Raw genomic sequence first — 16,851 nt, 5'->3', positions numbered from 1 at the left:
GTGGCCAAAGTACTGGAGTTTCAGCTTTAGCATCATTCCTTCCAAAGAAATCTCAAGGCTGATCTCCTTCAGAATGGACTGGTTGGATCTCCTTGCAGTCCAAGGGACTCTCAAGAGTCTTCTCCAACACCACAGTTGAAAAGCATCAATTCTTTGGCGCTCAGCCTTCTTCACAGTCCAACTCTCACATCCATCTGTACCACGTGCTCTGTCTTCCATCTCTTAATTCATTTACTTTTCACAACATGAGATGCGATCGGTGTTATTACACCTCCCCTTTACAGATGAGCAAACTGAGGCAGAGAGGTTAGGTGACTTGCCTAAGAACTCATAGCTAGTTAGGTATCACTGTCTTTCCAAGCATCTACCCGTCACCCACACCCCCAGCTTTTCACCTGGCTCTGCCAGGCACATCCTGTGTCCCTCCCTTCCTGCTACCCCGAAAGCTTGGCCCTCCTTCAGTCCTCACTGTCTCTTACCCAGACAGACAGACTACTGCTATCATCTCCCTGGCTTCTGCCTCACCCCATTTTTTAAGCCTGATGCCAGGATGTTCTTTCTAAAATGCATCTCAGGGAGTTCCCTGGTGGTCCAGTGGTTAAGACTCTGCCTCCCAATGCAGGGGACACAGATTCAGTCCCTGGTTGGGGAACTAAGATCCCACCTGATTCGGAGCAACTAAGCCCGGGGGCCACAACTGCTGAGCTCCCATGTCCCAACTAGAGAGAAGCCCTGGAGTCACAATTAAGACCCAATGCAACGAAAAATAAATAAATATTTTTTAAAAAAGAAAGAAAGAAATAAAATGCATCCCAGAGCAGGTCCCTTCCCTGTTCAGCGTCCTTCTGTCGGTCCGGAGGACGACACCCAAACGCCTTCGAATGGCGTTCTAGACTTTTCATAAGCTGTCCTGTCCACAGCTCCCGCCACATTCTCCCACCCACTCCACAAACTCTGGGCTCCAGTTAGTGGTTCTCGTGTTTTTCACCAGTGTCCCTGGAGACCTGCCTCACTCAAGAGCAAATGGGCTCCCTGCAGCAGGGATCTTCAGTACGGCAGACAGACCACTCCTTGGAGGGAGTATTTGGAGGTTCTGGGGGTGAATCTATAGCTTGAAAAAGCCCCTAAATGATTTGGCTCTACTTCTCTCCCCCACCGTGCAGAATCACTGCAGCTGCTTGAGATTCACTCCCACATACTCTCAGACCTCCCAAATCTTGCTTTGCTCTTTTTTTTTAATTAGAGTATAGTAGATTTAAAATGTGTTAGTTTCTGCTGTACGATAAAATCAATCAGTTATGCATATAGCTATATCCACTTTTTAAAATTCTATTCCCATATGGGTCATTACAGAGTATTGAGAAGAGTTCCCTGTGCTGTACAGTAGATCCTTATTAATTATCTCCTTTAACTTTGGCTCTTATTCTTAGATGCCCTTCTTTGTCCAGCTAACTCCTACCTATCCTTTAAACCCTAGATTAAATACCCCTCCTCCACGAAGCTCTCCTTGGCAACCTCAGCCCGAGTTCATTTCTCTTCTCAGTGTGTTCCTCACCCTGTGTGTGCATTCTGATACCTGACATTTATTAGGTGCCTACTATGCGCTAGGCACTGTTCTGAGTACTTCACATGTAGCAACCTAGTTAATCGTCGTAGTAACCCTAAGAGGTAGGTTGTTGTTTTTATTGTATAGAAGATGAAACAGAGGCACAGAGAGGCTGAGTACATCGCCCAAGGTCATAGAGCTAATAAACAGCAGCGACGATACTGGAACTCGGAGCCTGCCCTCTTTGCCACTATTCACACTCACACTTTTCCTCCAGCATGCTGCTGCTGCTAAGTCGTGTCAGTCGTGTCCGACTCTGTGCGACCCCATAGACGGCAGCCCACCAGGGTCCCCCGTCCCTGGGATTCTCCAGGCAAGAACACTGGAGTGGGTTGCCATTTCCTTCTCCAATGCATGAAAGTGAAAAGTGAAAGTGAAGTCACTCAGTCGTGTCTGACTCTTATCGACCCCATGGACTGCACCCTACCAGGCTCCTTTGCCCATGGGATTTTCCAGGCAAGAGTACTGGAGTGGGGTGCCATTGCCTTCTCCTCCAGCATAAACGAGGCCTGTTGCAGGTGGCCCTGGTTTCTGCTGGCCCAGCCCAGCCTGTCTGTGGGTAGGGGGATGGCTGATTCTTTTTGTCCCACCTGGCACAGACAGGGCAATTCAGTGAGAGTTGGATGAGTGAAGAAACTCCTGGATGAATGAATGAGAGGTGGCAGGAACACAGGACAGGGAGGTGTAAAGTCTGTGTTCTGGCGCCAGACCCACCACCAATTAACTGGGAACAAAGGGCCTCCTTCCCTCCCTCCTGTGAACGCTCTTTAGGATCATCTCCAGCCTGGCGTTCTGTGAGTCCCGGCCCATAAGTCCCACCTGTGCTCAGCTCACCTGTGCCATGTGGGCAGCGGCCTGAACACCGGAGGCCACCCTTCCACGACCAGGTGTTGAGATGGACCTCCGCCTTTGTCTCGGGAGAGTTCTTGGGGTGAGGGGGGCGGCGGAACAAGGAGGGGCAGGGGAAGAGGAAGGGAGAGGAGGGGGGAGGGAGGAGTCTGTGAAGCTGCTTTTCCAGGAGTCACAGGGCGAGGCCAAGCGGGCAGGACTGGGCCTGAGGTCACCTCTGGCTCCAACGTGGGCCTGTGACTGCCGCAGTCAGCCAAGGGCTGCCCCACCCTCAGCACGCTTGCCCTGGGAAAATCACAGACCCCACGCCCCAGGGGGCTGCCTGCAGGGGCTGGCGTACCCCTCAAGCAGACTCAGGAGGGAGACGTGTCTGGCCCTTGAAGGACAGCGGCCCCACATCGAGGGACAGGGTGTGGCCACCCGGTGGGCAAGGGAAATGACCAAGAACATGCAAATGAGCATCTGAGCCCCTCTGCTGGGGCAGCCTCTTGGTGCCTCCATCCTCAGCCAGGCCACCCCCACTCCGCAACAGCAGCCTTGCTCAATGCCTGGGGCAGAGTCCAGGTGGGGCATTCCCCCTGAAGCTGGGCCTCAGCCCTTCCCGAACCCACACCCGGACAACACCCAGAAGCTAAGATCCCCGTCACCTTGCCCACTCCCCAGCTCAGTCAAGCAGCCCCATCACAGCCTTGTATACTGAAAGGTCACCCGGCAATGATTAGCTGGCAGGGAGCCTAGGGACGGAAATGGCATTCTGAGAATATTTATATATATTTCCTTCCTTATACTTGTCTCTATTTTCAGTTCTGAACAATGAACTTCTGTTTCCTTCACAATTAAAAAATACACACACACACAATCCGTAGTTTTTTGTTTTTGTTTTTTTAAGTTCTTGTAATCAAGAAGAGCATGGGACTTACTTCCCTGGTGCTCCAGTGGGTCAAAATCCACTGTGCAATTCGAGGGATGTGGGTTCGATCTCTGGTTGGGGAACTAAGATCCTACATGCTGCATAGCAACTAAGCCTGTGAACCACAACTAGAGAGTCCAGGTGTTGCCACACCAGTTCCTGCGTAATGCAGTGAAGATCCTGCATGATGCATTGAAGATCCTGTGTGCTGTCCCTAAGACCCAGTGCAGCCAAATAAATGAATACTTAAAAAAAGAAGAAAAGCATGGATTTTGTAGGTGGGTAGACCACACTGGAGAAGGCAATGGCACCCCACTCCAGTACTGTTGCCTGGGAAATCCCATGGACGGAGGAGCCTGGTAGGCTGCAGTCCATGGGGTTGCACAGAGTCGGACACAACTGAAGCGACTTAGCAGCAGCAGCAGCAGCAGACCACTCTGGCAATCTTAATTTAACTCCATCGTCTCAAAGATAGAATCACACACTCCGTGGTCAGGAAGTGTGCCCCCTTCTTGCCTTTTGAGGTTCAGTTTTCTCATCTGTAAGATGGGGTTGATCCCACCTCTGTGGGTTTGCTGTGACATCAGAGGCCTCCCCACACCTAAAGAGATCCCGCAGAGAAGCACTCAAGGATGGGGCATCTCTCTGGGCCCCCACCCCTCAGGTCCTAACAAGGCTCAGTGGGTGAGCAGTGGCCCGAGTCCATGGATACTCTGTTCTGGGAGGGACTCCTGGGATGTGTCTGTCTGGTTGGGCTTGAAGAGATAGATGGGTGCTTCCCCGAAGTTAGGGCCAGGTCACCGGGAATCCCCTACTGCCCTTTTGACCACAAATATTTCAGAGTTAAAGAGGAGGAGGAAAGAAAGCAGAAAAGAGGAGGGGAGGAAAGCATTCACTATTTGAGGACTGAGGTTGTCTCCCCCTTAAAGTTATAGGGAGTCAGAGCCCACCACTAGCCCCCTGATGCACCACCAAGGATGTGGGGGACAGCCTCACCCCACCGATGGCCCCAGCCCAGTCCCCTTGCCCTCCCTGGGCCGGGACACACATCCTCATACCTGGGGTTCCTCAGATCGCAGGCCAACCCCAAGGGTGGGTCACAAGGGTTGGGCCAACGGGCTACACACAGTTGACCTTGAGTGCGAGCCAGCTCAGAGCCTTAGTGACACACTATGGAATGCAAACTTCCTCACAGATTCCTCCAGGAGCCTGGCTGGGGCACCTCAGGGGGCGGTGCAGAGCTCGGGGGGTGAGGGAGGTGACCCTGAGTCAGAATCAGAGCCGGGAATGGTTGGGAACACTGCGGAAGGCTGGGGAGCAGGGGGACGGGCCCCCGGAGTGAGGGCCACAAGGAAACCCCTCCCGGCACCCAGCGTCCCCAGCTGGGTGAAGCCCTGGCGGTTGTTTCCCGGCTTTGGGGGACCCAGTGAGCATTTAAAATCAAGAGCTCCAGGACCTTCCTGGTGGTCCAGTGGTCAAGACTTCACCTTCCAGTGCAGGGGGTGTGAGTTTGATCCCCGGATGGGGAGCTAAGACCCCACATGCCTTGTCAAAACCCCAAAATAGAACAGAAGCAATACTGTAACAATTCAATAAAGACTTTTAAAAAAATGGTCCATGTAAAAAAAAATAACCTTAGGAAAAAAAATTTTTTTTAATATAAAAAGAGCTCCAGGACTTCCTTGACCCAGCCCCTGCCCTCTGCTGAAGCTCATGCCTCCTTCCTGGGGGACGAATTCCACCAACAATGCTGTCTTACTCTGGACCGACCTGCCACCCCAGGATCTCTCTCATCTGTAGCGGGCTGTGCTCTGTTGCCCTGCAGGGCAAGGAGTCCATGGGGTCAAGGAGACAAGCCCTAAGAGCCCACCCCGCCCCCTTCCTGACCTTGCTCCAGACACCAAGGTCCCTAGAATCCTCCATTCAAATGGCGCTTAGGCCTCTTCTGGTGCCTCAGTGGTAAAGAACTGCAATGCAGGAGATCCAGTTTCAATCCCTGGGTTGGGAAGATCCCCTGCAGAAGAAAATGGCAACCCACTGCAGTATTCTTGCCTAGAGAATCCCCACGGACAGAGGAGCCCAGCAGGCTGCAGTCCACGGGGTCAGAAGGAGTTGGACACAACTGAAGCAAGTAACACTTTGACACTTCAGGTCACTTCTAGAGCTTCTTTCCCAATCAGTCCTTCTGAAGGCAGCCTGAGTGGGGGGCACAAATCCCTGAACCCACAGGGTGGCCAAGTGTGTGTGCTAAATCACTTCAGTCGTGTCCGACTCTACAACCCTATGGACTATAGCCTGCCAGGCTCTTTTGTCCATAGGATTTTCCAGGCGAGAATACTGGAGTGGGTTGCTATTTCTTCCTGCAGGGATCTTCCCGACCCAGGGATATAGAACCCGTGTCTCTTACGTCTCCTGCGTTGGCAGGCGAGTTCTTTACCACTAGCACCACCTGGGAAGTCCCATTGGTGGCCAAGGGGCAGTCATATGTGGTGAGGATGAGGGTGTATGCTGGGCTTTGGGGGTTCAGGCTGAGGCCCTCCCTGTGGAAGAAGAGCCAGGTGGGCAGAGGCAGGCTGGCTTGGGCGGGGAAAGGGTGCTCCATCTGTTCACTGGCTGCAGACTTCCGACACCCACTCCCACAGGAACACCCGGAGCTCCCCTACCCAAGAGCCCTGCCAGCTAACATCAGCCAAGAGAATCACTCAAAAGCCAATCATGACCGACCGCACTCCCCAGCTCACCCAAAGGAGCGCCAACCCCAAAGGGAGCCTGGGCCTTGGCTTCCAAGACAGCTCCTGGGGATGGGGATAGAGAGGAAGGGTGGAAAGGAGAAATCCAGCTGACTCGGGCTGCATCTCTGCTGAGTAGAGGGTGGGCCTCCAAACAGTCAGGCTTCCTGCCCGGAGCCCAGCCTGACATCTCCCCAGGCCCTGCCAGCCCTGCCTGACTCAGAGGGTGGGGTGACCCAGGGAGCTCTCACCACCCGAGGCACCCTGGGGGACCTGTCCAGCCAGTTTCCCCATATTTGCCTCATTGGCATTTCTTTTTCAATTCCTCATATGCACTGCCCTGGAGATGGTCGGGTTCAGACTGGGGTAGGGCCAGAGGCAGCCCCAGAGACAAGTTTGCCCTTCCCACCACCAGCCGTCCTACCGTCTCAGCTCTGAGAAGCTAGGGACAGACTCTGGCTTGAATTCTGGGCCGAGCTTCCCCTTGGAGGGAGAAGGAAGTGGGGAGAAAGGCCCCTTCCCAGACTTAGCCCAGGCCCATCCATGGTGGTGTAGATGGGAATTGGGAGAAGACCTGGGCTTGGGGTCTGTCTCTGCCTAGGAGCTGAGGGAGTTGCATGCATCCCCCCTCCCTGGGCTTCAGTTTTCTTATTCCAGTGCTCACCAAGGTCCGTGCCCACCCCCCACCCCCAGTTTTGAAGTTTGCCATGCTAATCCAGCTCCTTGGAGTTCTCAGAGCAGGAAGTTGGGGCAGGGTGGGGTCGGGGAAGCCCTGGTGGCTAGAGGGCCTCCTTTTCAGAGGGCCTGGCATCGTTGGGGGCCTCCAGAGAGCTGACCCCACTTCCTGCTCCTCTGTTAGTGAGTTATTTGAACACAGAAAGTCACAGCTGAGGAGACCTTAGCAGACCATCCCATGTAACCCTGCTGATGGGTGAGGAGCCAGAGGCCCCGGGAGAGGAAGGGCCTCATGGCCCAGAGGCAGAGCTGGGACTGGTCACCCAAGGATCAATCCAGAGCCCATCCCAGTCACCGAGAGATCCCAGGGTCCTTCTCGTAACTGGCCTTTGGCGGCCAGCTGCTTGGGAAAGTATGGAGTAGGCCAGAATATTTCTCCATCCTTTGAACTTTCACCTCAATAGGCAAGGAAGGTCTAGGAAGGAAGCAGAAGCGCCGGCCATGCCTGTCTCCTCCTCGTCTTGCCCTCCCCTCTCACACCATCCCACGGGGGGCTCATGAGGGGTCATGGGAGCAACTGTGTGCTCAGAAGACGGCCCGGCCTGGCTGGCACTCAAGGAAGAGCATAGGCCTGTCATGGGCACTGCAGCCTGGCACCTCCCCTGCCCCAGGGTCAGGTCTGGGAGGTGCCCCCTGAGTGTGGGAAGGCAGGACAGGGAGGGGCGAGGCCCACCTGTGAGGCGGTGTCACAGCCCAGCTCCCCAGCCAACCTGGCTTGGGGGTGGGGCTGGGGGCAGGGTGTGCACATCTGCGTGTGAACCTGCAGTTCTGTCCTCCTGCCTCTCATTCTCCTGGCCTTCTGTCCCAGCAAGGGGAAAGCAGAGGCCCCAGTCCAGAGCCTAAGGCAGAGGAGATGGGTTCCCCATAACCCAGATGCTGGAGCTGCTTTGTATCTTAGGACCTGAGTCAGGAGCAAAACAAGTCCCCAGGACACAAGCGGTGAGGCTCAGAGCTCCTAATCTCGAGGTGCATCATAGGTGGGCTTCTGGGGCCTGAGATCCCTGTGCTGGAATTGTAAGCAAGATCGTGCGGATGTGGCCCACAGCCTCAGCATGGTCTCAGAGGGGCGTGTGATCCCCAAAAGGCCAGGCAGGAGCGCAGAGAGGCAGACACAGGAGATGCAGGTGGTTCTGCAGGCTGATGTTGGGAGGGAAGAAGGAAAAGCTTCTAGGTCGTGGGTGGAAGGGCAGGTAGGATGGCCCAATAGAACTTGGACCCGGGAGCCTGGCTACAAACCCCAGCTCTGCCACTTATGAGCTGCCTGTCCTTGACCAAGTTACTTCCCCATCCTGAGCTTCAGTTTCTCTATCAGTTCAGTTAACACATGCTAGGCACTTGGGATGGTGCCTGACACGCAGGAAGGGCCCCCCACGAGTCAGTCACAATCTCATGGCCCTGCTGTTGGCTAGGACCACGCCAGCTGCACAGTTGGCACTGAAGGCATGGAATGACCTTCCCTTTCTGGGTTCAGTTCCTGCCAGCGTCTAGGGAGGCTGGTGTGGACCCCACGAGGTCCCTTTCAGTTGTGGATTCATGGTGTGTTCATTCCCTCGTCCTCACCAGTGAGGGGCTGTGAGTCTGCTGGGGAGAAGCCCCCATCTCCTGGGACTGGGTCTGAGGCTTGCCCTGAAGGACTGTTCCCAAGCCAGTACCAGCCAGCAGCCCCTAACCCTGTGCAGCACTCCCAGTCAGGCCCTGGTGGGCCCGGATCAGAACCAAACCAGAGGACCCAAACCAGAAGGGAGGAGGGCAGAAAGGTATGGACCTGTGCTGTTAATCAAGTGGTCCAAAGTGCATGGGTGGGTAGAGGCAGGGATACAGGATGCTGACCAATCAGAACAAATTCAGTTATGCCTCATTAACGCTTTACTTGCTGGTGCAGACCTGAGAGAGGAGCTAAGAGACCAACAGCCACTCAAGGGGCAACAGCCATTTATTTCAATATTTTATCAACCACAGTGGGCACGGGTGTGTCAGCCCTGGGTGCCCACTGCTGTAATTCTGAGTATGCGGTAGATGAAGGGAGAGAATCAAATTCACCTCTAGTGACAGACAATCTCAAAACTGTTTCATCTGCATATATGGGTGGGGTAACCCTGGAAACAGTTTTATGCATCTCTGGAAACAGTGAGGAGTGGACTCATCTGCTTTATACCTTTTCACTGGTGGTGGTGTACTTTCTGTATTTGTCTGCGATGTCCGTGAATTGCTTTTGTAAGTGGAAAATAAATTAAAGCCGTATGCCCAGCGGTCTGTATGCTCAGCCCTCCACATACAGGCCTTGGGGACACAGCAAGGAGAATGTAAGATTCAGTCTCTCCCATCTAGAATCTCAGGTCTGTGGCGAGGCTGAACAACCAGAAAAAAATTGACGATGGTGCGAGGGAGGTGGTTGTGCCAGGCAGTGCTGGGCAGAATTTGTGGGTGGGGGGACCAAGGTGTTGGGTTCTGTGAGGTCTAATGGGCCCCTGAAAACTCAGATCACGATTTGGTGCCTTTTGAGCTGAGGCAGAACAGAGCCTCATGGAAGCATGAGATGCTGTGACCCCTGTGTCACTGTCCCAACCGGGACCCAGGTCTCACAGATGGTAATGAACCTAGAATTTATGAGGCTGGCTGTTTAGGTCTAAATCTGGGCTGTTGTATATGGTAGCCACTGACCACAAGTGGCTACTGAGCCCTTGAAATGTCACTGCTCAGAAGCAGGATATGTGCTCGAAGTGCGACACGCTAGACTTTGATGACTTAGTGTGAAAGAATGTAAAACATCTCAGTCGTACCTTCTACGCTGGTTAAATGTTGAAATGATCATCTCTGGACTAATTTTACCTATTTCTTATTCATGTTGCTACTAGAAATAATAGTTATACCTGATGCTTGCATTGTATTTCTATTGGACAGCACAGGCCTAGGCTGTCTTGGAAAAGCCAGAGCTCTCGTCACAGTAAATAGAACCAGTCACGGGGAGGTTGTTTTGAGTCTCTTTCCCTTGTCAGAGAACAAAAGCCCAATCACAGGCTCCAGAAGGGAGTATTTGGTTTCTGGCAGTTTCAGACCCACAAATAAAGCAGTCCACATGCTCTTCTCCCAAGGGTCACTGCTATTTGACCTTTGAGACAGTTCCGGTGTCACCTCTTCCAAGAAGCCTTCCTTGACCAATCCCTGTGGCTAGGTAGGCTGCTCCTGCTCTGGTCTATGTATTAACAGTCTCTTTACTGATTTATCCCCTATACTGGGCAGAGGGTTCCTTGAGCAATCCTGGGTCAATCATCTCTGAATCCCAGCATCCTATGCGAGGCCTGGCATGGAGCAGGCAGCCCCCGGTGAGTGTAAAATAGGAATCCCATTGAGCTGGAGGTACCCACTGCGTTGCTTCTGCACCCAAGTTCCCCATAACCCCTCCTTAGGTTTCGACTCAAAGGAGCTGACACCCCTAATCTCAGCCTTCCTGTCGTGAGCCATGCCTCCTCCCAGTAGCCACCCTCAGTTGGCATCAGGAAGGAAGAGGATGGACAGAGGGTGAGGCTGATGACCACTTGGACCAGGGCAGGTGGGGCCGCCTTCTCTGTGGCAGCCCAGGTGGCCCGCCCAGAGCAGACCCTCCGACCTCAGGGCAGAACGTACTCACCAGCGGAAGAAAGGTGAGCAGGGGCCGGACTCTTGGCCGAGCTTTCAGCGTGGCAGTTCCCGACTCACTCACAGTGTCAAACCGGTTGTCTCCATAATAGATCCCATCTAGAGGAGACAAGACAGGGGAAACCATGACTGGGGATCAAGGGCATGGGGGCCGACTGAGTTTAGTCTGCCCTGCAGTTCCCAGTAAGGACAACCAACCCCTTGGTGGCCCCTGCTTGGCCCTGCCAGGCACCTCTTCATGACAAGATCCTACAGGTGGACGTGCGCTGATGGGGCCACGGGAATCAGCACTGCGAGGGACTCCAGGGGTGGTTTCTCCGGGTCTCCTGGGGCTTTCGGCCCCCAGCTGCCATCTGTCTCCTGATCCACCCACTGCAGGATCTGAGCCTTCACTCCCACAAGACCCTCGTTTGGGGGCGCTGAGAGCTTGGTCAAGGCCCCAGCTAATGCTTATATCTGAGAGAGGGAAGAAAACAAGCTGTTTTCTCTCAAGTGTTTGAATTTCTAATCTGAAACTAGTAGAGCAGATGAGGCCACCCAGTGGCTCAGCACCCACCTTCTGGACTCTGCTAACCTGAGATCTCTTTTATTTGTTTGTTTATTTATTTGGCTGTGCCGGGTCTTAGTTGCAGCATACAAACTCTTAGTTACAGCATGTGGGATCTAGTTCCCTGACCAGGAATTGAACCCAGGCCCCCTGCATTGGGAGTGCAGTCTTAGCCACTGGACTACCAGGGAAGTCCTTAACCCAAGATTTCTTTAGCCCCCAAACCATGAATGATTGGGGGTCATGGCTCCATTTGAGGTGTCCTTGAGGGCAGAGCAGAAAGAATAGGACAGTAGGGTTCACCTGATTTAATACAGATCCCAGCTCTGCCATGGACTTGCCATGTCATATAACTAGTCTGGATCTCAGTTTTCTCATCTGTACAATGGGAGCAATGATGGGGCCAGCAAATGTGGTTCTGTCCCCTGTAGAAAGATGATACAGAACATTTCTCTTCCTCTAGTTGCTAGCCCTGTGCTCTGGGTTGTTTCTACAGGAGTGGGAGGGAGTGAGACGCTAGTCACATTTTCTCAACCAATCGCCCTCATGACTCTTAGCACACATGGATGGGAATTTCCCATCCTGCCCCAGATTCACACTGTCACCTCCAAGAGGCAGGAGTCACTGCAGACCTCCTATTACATGGGCCATGAGCAAGGAGGACTTTCTCCATTTATGGGACATGGGGGACTTCCTCTTTAGCCAGGGAGGACAGAGGAGAAAAGTCAAAATTCCATGAACTAGTATCCTACTAACTGAAACTAGTATCCTACTAACTGAAACTATTAATCACCATTGGATGAATGGTGATTAATTTTCCTCTTGTATGTGACTTTAGGAGGAAATTACAAGTTTACAGATCTGACATAGAGGGCCTTGAATATGACATGGAGGCTCCAGGGGGCATCTTAGAAATGGGACCCAGAAACCTTTGTGTGTTGCCCTACCAGGCAGAGAGTTGGCTGGCACATTCCAGATTCTCCACCTTTCTGAGGGACCAACATGGCAAGCTTTCCCCTCGTCCCTGGAAATTCCAGTTCCCAGCACTGCCCTGTCCCATACACTCCGGGCAAACCCGATTTCCCAGTGTGGCTGCCAGGCTCCACGCCTGGGCCTGGAGACCAAGATGCCACGGGGTGGGTGGGGAGGGAGAAGGAGGTTGTAAGAGTGTAATTTTGCCCAATCAGAAACAAGAATAGTAGAGATAACCACACCTCCAACCACTAACACTAAAGCCCACCCAGTTCTCACTGGCTCTAATGTCTCACCAGCGTGTTGACACCAGGGTTTCTGAGGACATTCTCTAGACAGGGCTTTGAAACCAAGGACCTAGATCTGACCTGGCAGCCAGGTCCATGGCTGCCTGGCCCCTTATTAGGACATGGGGTAGGGTGGGGTCTAACCCAGGCATGCTCCCCTCCCTCTCACTATTTCATTTAAATCTGTACCAGTGTTGGGGTCAAGGGAGCATCCTCTCTGCAGTTGAGTTACCACAATATTAATAGTTACTATTATTGTGTACCAAGGAGTTTTAGAGGTTCCCTGGTAGCTTAGCTGGTAAAGAATCCACCAGTGATGCAGTAGACCCTGGTTCAATTCCTGGGTAGGGAAGATCCCCTGGAGAAGGGATAGGCTAGCCACTCCAGTATTTTTGGGCTTCCTTGGTGACTCAAACAGTGAAGAATCCACTTGCAATGAGGGAGACCTGGGTTCAATCCCTGGGTTGGGAAGATCCCCTGGAGGAGGGCATGTCAACCCACTCTAATATTCTTGCCTGGAGAATCCCCATAGACAGAGGAGCTTGGTGGGCTACAGTCCATGGAGTTGCAAAGAGTCAGACATGACTGAGCTGACTAAGCACAGGAGTTTTAGAAGCAAGCAACCTGGCAAGCTGATCACTATAATAGCAGTAATAATATAATACCAGGTAGAATTTATTGGACACTTGTAATGGGTCAGGCACGCTTCTAAGCATCTTTCATGCATGCTCAGTCACTCAGTTGTGTCTGACTGTTTTCAACATCATGGACTCCTCTGTCCAAAAATGCTGGAGTGGGTTGCCATTTCCTCCTCCAGGGGATCTTCTCAATACAGGAATCAAACTTGCATCTCTTATGTCTCCAGCATTAGCAGCAGGATTCTTTACCTCTGAGCAACCTGGGAAGCCCACAGATTCCATGACTCAGCCCATCTTCTGAGGCACTGTTGTCTTGGTTGGTTTGTGGTTATTTTGAACTGGGGAACCCTTTCTAAGAATATGATTGTTCTCTAGAATACCTGTGGAAAGGGAGCAGCTCTGGTAGAGACAGGCGTGGAAGGCCCAGGTGGCTCCCTTCCACGGGAGCACCTCTTGGAAATTCAAGTTGCTTTCCCAGTTCTAAGAGGTGTGGCTGGGATTCAGGGAAGGAAATATGATGAGGGAAGCAGAGGCAAAGTGGTGTGATGTGTGAAAAACTCAGCTGGCCGTTGCCAGCTCTGAAGATGGAAGGGGCCGTGAGCCAGGGAGTGCAGGCAGAAGGTGGAAAAGGAGAGAAAACATTCTCCGCTAGAACCTCCAGAAAAGAACAAAGTGTTGCTGACATTTTAATTTTAGTCCAGTGAGATCAGACTTCTGATCTACAGAACTATGAGATATTAAATGTATGTTATTTCAAGGGGGAAAAAAGAAAAGAAAAAGAGGTGTGTCTAGAACCTGATACACTTTCCTGGGCCCCTCATACCCGGGCACAGTTCCCAGCTGGTCAAGTCACACCAGCAAGCGGGGTAAGTGTGACCGCTGCCATAAGCTGGGATGCCCGAGAATTCAAGGTCAGGGCTGGGGCTTTCTGAGCCTCAAGGTCAAGGTCCAAAATAAAGAGAAAGACAATAGAATCAAACTTTGGGGATTTTCCTGCAGAAGTAAATGAACTCTGCTGGGATCAGTCTCAGGGACACTAGAATAACTTTCTGGGAAGCGCCCTCCTCAATAGAGGAGATAAAGGAGGGCCTCTTGAGGGAGATGAATTCAGGAGATAAAGCTGCTGACAGAGAGGAGGCTGGACAACTCTACCCAATGGGGCAGAGCCACCAGAAGGCGGGTGGCCCTTTGCTCCCTTGTCAGGGAGAATTCTAGAGTCTGGACCCTTGGGGCTGCCCTCTGTGCCAATGGGGAGACTGAGGCCCAGAATGGCTGGTGAGGGGTGCTGGCCCAAAGTCTCAGAGCAGCAGTGGTGCCAGGGCCCAAACGGGGTACCCCCTTGCAGTGCTGGGCTCCAGGCTCAAATAAGGGGGTGCCCTACACATGGCACATGGCTTACTGCCTCTCCCCAAATAGGCTGACCTAGTTTTCTCGGTTTGGCGCGGGGTGTGTGTGTGTGTGTGTGTGTGTGTGTTATGTGGAGGGGGGAACCGCCAGCTCTGGGGGAGCTGAGGACAGGGTACCCATGGCTGCCTCACTCCCAGCCCTTCCTTTCTGCTTCTCCCCAAAAGGAGGAACCTCTCACTGGGCCTTCTTTCCTCACAGAGCTCAGGGTTGAAAGCCTGACAAAATGCTCTTCCTCCCCAGCCCCAAAGCTGCCCATGGGTCTCCATGGAGGCTGAAGTCCAGGACAGTTATTTAGCTCCTTCCTCAAATCCTAGATAGGTCCAAACTAGAGAGGAAATGAATGATAAAAATGTAACTGTCTGGGACTTGCCCGGTGGCCCAGTGGCCAAGACTCCAGGCACCCAATGCAGGGGGCCCGGGTTCGATCCCTGGGTAGAAACTCGATCCCATATGCCGCAACTAAGAGTGTGCTGCGACTAAGCCCTGGCACAGCCAAACAAAATAATTTTTTTGGTAACTGTGTGATACGTAATTTTTTTATGTAACTGTGTGATACCTGATACACAGTATTATGAGCTAGGACCATTCTAAGCTCTCTTTACATCCCTCTTCACACACCTGTGTGGGAGGCACTTTTACTATCCTCAATTGCCAGATGAGGAAACTGAGGCTCAGAGAGGTTAAGTCCCTGGCCCAGGGTCCCACAGCTGGTGAGAAAAAGAGGCCAGGATTCAAGTCCAGGCAACCCGACTCTAGAATCCAATTCCCTCTGGCTATAGCCAGCACAGCAGGGATTCAACATCCCTTTGCTCCTCTCCAGTGAGCTTGAAGTGTTGGTGAGGTCTGGAGGAGACAAATGCATCCGGGAATCAGATCTGAGGTCATGCCCCAGCTCCTCCGGGTAGCACTCGAGGACTCTGAGCACTTGCTCAGGCTGGGTTTCCCCTCCGCCAAATGGGGATCTTTTAGGGAGAAGCCTCCCAAAATCAAGGGAGAGAAAAAAGCTAGCAGAGCTGAGAGGAAGGCTGGGGTGACAGTGCGGGGTCCCAATTTGCCAGGAGCCCCCACATGAACCCACGAGCACTGGCCACGGGTCTCATCAAATTCCAGGTGCTTGGGGCTTCTCTGGTGGCTCAGTGGTAAAGAATCTGCCTGCAGATGCCGGGGACAGAGGTTCGATCCCTGATCCGGGAAGATCCCACATGTCGTGGAGCAACTAAGCCTGTGCTCTAGAGCCGGGCAGCCGGAACTACTGAGCCCTCATACTGCAACTACCGAACCTGCGTGGCCTGGAGTCTGTGCTCCAGAGCAAGAGAAGCCACCGCAATGAGAAACCCGTACACTGCAACTAGAGGAAAGTCAGCAACGAAGACCCAGCACAGCCAAAAATAAATAAATAAATATTATGTTTTTTAATAAAAAATTCCAGGTGCTTAAAAAGGGTGGGGTTTCCAGCTGGGAGAGTTTGTTACCTTGACCAGAGTAACCCAGAACCCCAAAACAGGCCCCAACCTCCACCTCACCGAGGTAGGGCATGGGATCCTTGTCACTTGGCTGGAGCCCCAGACTTTCAGGGACGAAGCTAGGGGGCCCCATGTGAATGTAACCCACAAATGGCTGATGAGGCCCTTCCTTGCTAATTAACAGGGCCACATGACAGGAACCTGAAAAGGCTGGTGTGTCCCAGCAAGTCTCAGCAGGTCTGACCCAGGGTGCCAGAGAGAAGCCTTTGTCCAAGGGCAGAGGGGACGCGGAAGGTGGAGTTGGGCTGGGCTGGGAGAGCCACAGAATAGGGGAGGGGAGACCACGGTGGGGAGGAGCCTCAGGGTTGGGGACTCGGGGAGGAGGAGCATAACAAACAGGCACCCCCTACAACCCCGCCTGCTTCCAGGCTAGGACACACTCCCCAGAGTACAGCCTACAGCCCTGGTGAACTTCACCTAAGAACGAGTCTGAAGTGCATCAGAATCTGATCTTAACAAGGTCCCGGGTGACTGGATGCACTAATTTTTGAGCTGCCTGGAGTCAGACTGACAGCCTCTGAGTGTTTCCTCAATTGAGAAAACAGTTTTTAGCATGGTGTTTGTTTCAGTAGATAAGCGCTTGCTAATGCAGGAGACTCAAGAGACATGGGTTCAATCCGTGGGTCAGGAAGATCCCCTGGAGAAGGAAATGGCAACCTATTCCAGTATTCTTGCCTGGAGAATCCCATGGACAGAAGAACCTGGTGGGCTACAATCCATGAGGTCGAAAAAGAGCCGGGCATGACTGAGCATGAGGGGGAAAAATAATAATGATGATGATGGTATTATTATCATTAATTTATTGGCTGGGAGAAAAGGGGCACCCTGTAGCCTACAGTGGTCAAGGAAGGGCCTGGCTTTCCAAGTTGAACTACAGGGACAAGAGGAGCTTATATAATAGGACAGCAGAGTCGGTGTGTGTGTGTGTGTGTGTGTGTGAAACCACAACACACCTCCAGGGGATGGGAGTAAACAGAAATCTCCTTCACACCCCTGCCACGCACAGGTCATC

General features: G+C 52.8%; 1 protein-coding gene across 1 annotated transcript in view; it reads right to left on the bottom strand.

The window, feature by feature from the left end:
- The window catches only part of LOC105005296 (chromosome unknown open reading frame, human C6orf132), a 30,021-nt gene extending 14,109 nt beyond the window's left edge, over positions 1-15,912 (bottom strand). Inside the window, 2 exon segments of the mRNA XM_010863246.1 lie at positions 10,458-10,564; positions 15,789-15,912. Of these exon segments, the coding sequence (XP_010861548.1) occupies positions 10,458-10,564; positions 15,789-15,912 (231 nt within the window).
- Positions 15,913-16,851: the final 939 nt, after the last annotated feature.

The sequence above is a fragment of the Bison bison genome, unplaced genomic scaffold (assembly GCF_000754665.1).
Source record: "Bison bison bison isolate TAMUID 2011002044 unplaced genomic scaffold, Bison_UMD1.0 scf7180017864487, whole genome shotgun sequence".
NCBI classification, from domain to species: Eukaryota; Metazoa; Chordata; class Mammalia; order Artiodactyla; family Bovidae; genus Bison; species Bison bison.
The sequence above is the reverse complement of the archived record's forward strand: the minus strand, read 5'-3'. Positions and strand labels throughout refer to the sequence as shown.